General features: G+C 53.8%; 1 protein-coding gene across 1 annotated transcript in view; it reads right to left on the bottom strand.

Annotated features, from left to right (window-relative positions):
* LOC104076762 (serine/threonine-protein phosphatase 2A 55 kDa regulatory subunit B beta isoform) overlaps positions 1-811 on the bottom strand; it is a 12,738-nt gene extending 11,927 nt beyond the window's left edge. Inside the window, exon 1 of the mRNA XM_009577751.1 lies at positions 619-811. Coding sequence (XP_009576046.1) covers positions 619-778 — 160 coding nt within the window. The 5' untranslated portion in view covers positions 779-811. The remainder of the gene's footprint in view (positions 1-618) is intronic.
* Between the last annotated feature and the right edge of the window lie 5,626 nt (positions 812-6,437).

Below are 6,437 nucleotides of genomic sequence, written 5' to 3'. Positions count from 1 at the left end.
AAAATGTGTCACCCACACCGAGAGGCAGCAGTCGCGACGACGCCAGCTGAGCACTGTGCCATGGAGGGAGCGGTTCGGTGTGACGGACAAATGTGCCCGCTGGAGACAGCCCGGTGTCCCGCTGGTGGCATGGTTCAGCCCGGCAGCACGGGCAGAGATGAGAGGGAAGTGCCTTGGTAATGACACCTGGGGATGGGATTTCAGGTGTTCTGTAGCTAGATGCATGGCCAACAGCATTATTTTGTAATCCTGAGCCCCTGCGAGCCCTTGCCAGAGGGTGAAGCTCCTGTACCGAGGAGCTGTGATTGGGGTGCGGGGGACGGGGCCAGGTGAGATGCTGTGCTATCTGCTTGGTCACAGGCACAGCTCTGCTGCTTCCCACGGAGCCAGACCTCACAGGTCCCCCCTCTCCCGCTCATGTCCCCCCCTCTGCCACTCACCTTCACTGGGGACCTGTCTCCCCATCCAGCTTTCTCATTCTCCCACTGACATTTGCACGTGTCTGGGCTCCCAGGGCTTTTACACCCCACTTGCCAGCCAAGGCACCTCCCTTATTCCTGCTCTTGGCTGGGCTGGGACTGTCCCAGGGGCCGCGGGGCGGCACGCACCAAAGGATACTAAAACTTTGATTTGTGATTTCAAAGTTCCACAGGTTTATCCTCAGGTCGTCCGCCGACATGTAAGTCTCGTAGTCGCTGTTGACAGAGATGGAGTTGATGTGGTAGGTATGCGCGTTGGCAAACACCCTCCGGGGAGTGGCCTCCACCATCAGGTCCATGGGCCGGAGCACGGGTACCTGCGGGACAGGAAGCAGAGCGTCAGCACACAGGGACAGGGTCCGGCTGTCCCACCCGACCCATGCCAGCACCCGGCATGGGGGGAACACCCCCATGGCTACGGCGGGTGCCCACACAGCTCCGACTGGCTGCGCTCCATCCCACCCTCCACGCTCTCACCAAGGAAACCTAACGCCTTTCCAAGCGTATGAACAGAAGGGCAAGCAGACACGAAAGCCTTTTACTTTTGAAAGAGGCACCAGTACAGTTAGATTGCAGTGAGGCAGCGAGAGCCCAGTAAACCAGGCTGGGATCTCCGCTGCAGCAAGCACTCTTTCTTTTTTTTTAAAAAACAAAACACTTCTGCCTTGTTTTGTCACTGTTAACCGGAATCTGAAATTGCTGGAGCATTTCTAACAGAAATATATTTCTTGAGAGAGCCAGGTCAGCACAGATTTTTCTTTTAAGTTTTTTGCATTTGCTTCACAGTGAAGTGAGGGAGGTAAGAGATGAGAAGAGACAGGGAAAGGGAACGCACAGGGCAGGGACAGATGGAGGGACTAGAAACAGAGCTACATGTTTGCCTTTAGATTAATAAGCATAACTCACGTAAACATCGGGGGATGGAGAGATGCAGTAAGAACAGTGTATGCAAGGAGCGGTGTAAGTAATAACTTCAGGCATAATGCTCTTAAGGCAACTTAATACACTAGAAAGGTGTCAGTCTGTGCTCCCGTTTGCCAGTAAGCTATTCCCTCAAGCTACTTCATTACTGTATATATTATCTGTGTGCTGCCCAAACAGATTTCCCATGGCTGCAGAGGTGGGGACGGGAGTGTGACAGCCAGCTCGAGTGACACTAGAGCACAGGGACTGCCAGCTCAGAGCCTGAGCTTAATGTGACGAGCCTGCCTGCTAATTCAGTCTGACACAGTCAATGATGCATCGTTTGCCGCTGAAGGACTCTGCTCAGCCATCTGGGGATGGAAGCTCGCGTTTTGCTCAGGGATTACAGGAACCGCCTGTCATTCAGACCGTCGGAAACATGACGGTTGCGCAAAGGGAGAGGGTTCAATGGTTACACCACGCCTCGCCGGGCACAAAAATAAGTACCGCAAAAGCTTTGGCAGAGGATTTCATTTAGCGAGATGATGCTGTGCAGCCCAACCACACCTCGCGGTCAAGCCCCAGGCCAGTCGCCGTCCCCGGCAGGAGCCCAGCAGCGCACACTGCACTGCAAAGCAACCAGGGCAATCCGGGTCTGAGCCAGAGCAGCGTGGCCATCTGCAACTTCCAGCGCCCCAGCACAATTCTCTACCCGATTCTTACATGGCAGCAACTCACCATCACAGAGCTAAGATAAACTTTTCAGCCAAGGAAATTCTCCACACATTACTTCAGAGCCAAATTCTAGGGAGTTTTCTATGTCTGGAACTTAGTCTGTCACCAGGTAAAACCCCATGAGAGGAACAAACCTGGTCACCAGTGAGTATTTTGTTACGGCAGGACTTTTATCTGCTACAGTGGCAAGGATCTGCACTGGAATATGGAAAACAGCAAGTGTCCATGCCCCTTCTCACCATGTGCTGCGAGCTTTTGCTTAAGGGTATCAACAATAAGTATCTAAATCTGAAAGCGCTGCCACTTTGAGGCAGGAGCAGCCAGGAATGTGCTGGGAGCACACACCGGTTGGGAATCTCGTCCCACAACAGCAGAAATTTTGCAGCAGAAGGCAAACCCCATCTCAGGACGGCCAAGGGGAGCAGCTGCCCAGTGCAGGCTGAGCCCTGGCCTGGGTTTAATCTCTTCTCCACTTAAGTCTGCCCTGAAGCTGGCTGGAAACACAGCCACCACAGGGGAGGCTGACGCGAGTCCGTGCCGACGGCTCGACCCCGGTGCTGGCACTGACGCGCGCCCTTGCTGAGACACGAATCACAGGCAGAGAAGAGCCTTCTGTCTCCTTCTCCCCACTCATCCCGCTCGCTACCACGGGACTGTTCTTGGCTGCGTCTTTCCTAGTGCGCTGCCTGGTCTCCAGCAATGTAACTCCCAGCGCCTCGGGGACCTGTGCCAGTGGCTGACAGACACCCGCGTTACATTTCTGCTTAGCGTACGATAAAGGAAAAGAAAGGAAGACCCCGCAAACTGTTCCGGGTGCCACAGCCACGCCATCCGGAGCCCAGCTGGGCAGGCAGGGAGCGGCTCAGGGCAGCAGCAGACAGTGACGATGAAGAGAAAGTGCCCAATAAATGGGGCAACGTGACAGCAACTGAAATTTGGCCTTTTTTTTTTTTGAAGCACGCAGAGTCCAATTCAGAGTCTGCCTAAACCACCCAGCTCCCACCAGCATTGCCATGGCAATCCTCAACAGCACAGAGACTTCCTCAGTGCATCCCTCCTTCAATTACAAAGCCAACCTGCAGGGCAGGCTCTGGTATTATATATAGCCATTATTAAAGGGTAATTCAGTGTAACAAACCACATCAAGTACACAGAAAGGCTGTCAAATAAAATAAACCACTAATAAATTAAATTACTTTCTGTTTTCAGGAAGGGGGGGGAATGCCAGTCATTTTTCATTTAAAACAAAATATGTCTTAATTTTTCTTTCTGCCTTTAGCAGGCACCCCCTGCAAAAGAGCCAGTCCCACTCATTCAAAGCGCGCATGACACTCGATTCCTCTCTCCTTGTTTGGCGAAGGCTTCCCCTTTCCTGAGTTAATGAGGCACTAAGCCTCCCTTGAGCTGTAAAATTCATTTTCTCTGTGGTTGGGGGGTGGAGGGAGCCAGTGGCCCCTGGCCCCTTCCCACCGCCAGTGCTGCATTTCCTCCTGCCACCTCCAGCCGCCGAGCAAGGGACCACGGCACAAGTAACGCGATGTCAGTAATTGCTGCCGCTTCACTACTTTGTCCCCTGTTCCCATCAGGTTTCCCCCTTTCATTGTCTGTCATGTTGACTGTCACCAAATGCTCCCTGCTCCCGGGGGAGAAGCTTCGTGTGGCAGAGCTTCTCCTCGTCATTCATGGCGCTGTGATGGATGCGGCCTGAAGAGATGCAAAGATTCAGTGTTTCTCAGGAAAACCTTGTCCTCTACCCAGAGGTGCTATATGGCACGCAGTGTTTTCAAAACACAAGTCAACATACAGGGCAAAAAGCCTGAGGCCTCCAGGATGACGTGGTCACATAACCTCTCACAAGCACAAGTCCAACATGTGCCGGGTTTGAGCTGCCCATCACTGGGGTCAGACCGGTGACACGAAACCTCCAGCACAGCCCTGCAGTGAGATGGGATTCAACCACCTACACACAAGGCGAAAGCGCTGATGGGAATCCTTCTCACAGGACACACTGGAGGCCAAAAATCCCTAAAGGGTGTGAATTTGTCGGGGCTGGCTCATGAAGGGAAAGCCCAGTGCAGACAAGCAGAGCAGCGATACCGCCTCTGCCCCAGAAAGCTGCTGCTGTGCCCCGGCATCGCCCTGGTGCAGGTCCTGCACCCACCCCTGCACAGTCTCCTGGCCACGGGCAGACAGGGGAGAGGGCGACCACAGACTGGTCAGTATTGGGACCACACACCCACTTCTGTGTAATGGAGGAGGCGGCTTTGCTTTCAGTTACCTCCACTCCAGGGAAATCCTCTTAGCAAAATGGAGCCGCACTGGACTTACACTGAGATACAAATCTGACCGAGAGTAATAGCCATTAAAAGAAAAAATCAATAAATAAACAATTTAGTTGTCTATCCGGTCCCCACCTCGTCAAGGGTTACCAAGCCTAAGCACCAACCGCAGTCGAAGCTCTGCAATTACCTGCTACATGCAGCAGGACCGGCAGCAGGTCAGCCCCGCAGCGCCACGGCTGTAATGGCAACTGCAAAGCAGCTCCCACCGCGGCCCGCTTAGCGTGTACGGCAGCGCTCGCGTTTAACCACGATGCTGTAAACCAGCAGACAGGGCAGAGCTTTCCTCTCTCCTTTTGCATTTACAGCCGGACAACCTCTGCCCCTTCTGGCGTGAGCCGAGCAGCAGTGGCAGCACCAGGCCAGCGCGGCCGCCCAGGTGTAGCCCTGCTCCCGCCAGCCCACCCGCCCCAGCTCCGCACAATCACTGCCTGGCGCACAGTTTGCTCCGCAGCCTTGCGCAGCCTTGGCGAGCTGGCAGGATTTGGCCAAGTGGGATTAGTCACAGCCGAAGCCCAGATTAACCCTAGCCTTGGGTTTGCAAGAAGGAAAACGTAATCCAGTTTCTGGCAAATCAGAGAGCAGAGCTAGCTGCTCAGGGATAAATCCGGCAAGGTTCTTCACCTGCTCCAGCAGCAGAGCTCCTCTGAATGTGCTCCCTGATGTTTATTTCTTACCTACGAAAGGCATATTCTTCTGTAACTGGCCAATGCTGCCTGCAGATTAATATTTTGCAGACAAAATGTGCATCAAACACTATTTTCATGGCAAACTACCAATTTCACACTCTTCAGGATTTTGTCTTATTGGACCTTCCCCATGAAGTGTGGAAGGTACCTTCCTATGGGAGGATAAACCCGCTATCTCATTACCGGTCCATGTAGCTGATAGAGCTTCTGGTTTCATCTCTTTTCCCTAGACATTTCCCTCCCTGCTAAGCATCACACTAACACTGCTGCTTCTGTTGCCTGTTACTGAGCCTTTTTTCATACAATGAAATGCAGGCACAGACTTGCTGCCAAGTGAAGACCCACCTTCACGTGTGCAGGTCCAAAAGGTGCAGGCTGCCCCAAAAGGGTCTGGGTCCCAGCTGGGGGGGGCAGGAGCAGGGGGAGGACCATGGACACCAGGTCTGCAGGGAGGACGGTGCAGCCAGCGCTGGAGCGTGTGCTGCCTGGCTGACCTGCCAGCCGGAGCCTTCTCAATGACCGCTCCGCCACGGAAGAGGCTGCTGGCACACCGCAGGGCGGCGGCACCGGCACCGGCAGGCACTCAGCGCACACTCGCAGCTGCAGGAGTCGGAGCTGGAGGGGGAGAAGGTGTGATACTGTACCTGGCTGCGTGCCGAGCCCCTGCCGCGCCGTGGGAGTAAGCAAGGGCCGCAGGAGCAGGCGGCAGGTTCTTGCACCGCCTGCCCCGTGCCCCCTCCTGGAGACCCCAGCCCTGCAGTAGGGGAGAAGCAGGGCTATCGTCCTTCTGTCCCCACTTGGATGCCCCCGCAGAAGCCAATGAGAGCCATTCGTGGGCAGCGAGTCCCAGCCACAACGGGGGCCAAGTCGCAGGAGCGTCTGCTGGGCTCTGCTCCATCAGCACCGAGGAGCCAAGTTCAAAGACTGAAGGTAGTCCATGTGGGCCAACTGTTCGGGCCATCAACACAAATACCCCCCCCAAAAAAGGGGCCAGTTCACGAAGGGTTTTTAGTGCAAGGCTGAACATTGACTGCAAGTGTCATTCCACATATAGTCCAAATCATCCCAGATTTCCCATTCTTTGCATATTTTTACAGCGTGATAGGATATTTTTTTGTTTGCAACTCAGAATTTGTCCTAGTTCAGTTATTACACTCCAGGATTACTTTCACCATCTCTACCTAAATTCTGAAATAAGTTTGCAGAAGCCTCAAAGAACAAACAGAACATTTTTCTTATCTGAAGTTAAAAATCCTGAACTCTTCATGCCAATCTCATTAGAATTCCATTCC

Source organism: Fulmarus glacialis, unplaced genomic scaffold (genome assembly GCF_000690835.1).
Source record: "Fulmarus glacialis isolate BGI_N327 unplaced genomic scaffold, ASM69083v1 scaffold2465, whole genome shotgun sequence".
In the NCBI taxonomy this organism is placed as follows: Eukaryota; Metazoa; Chordata; class Aves; order Procellariiformes; family Procellariidae; genus Fulmarus; species Fulmarus glacialis.
This window is presented reverse-complemented; position numbering and strand designations above follow the sequence as displayed.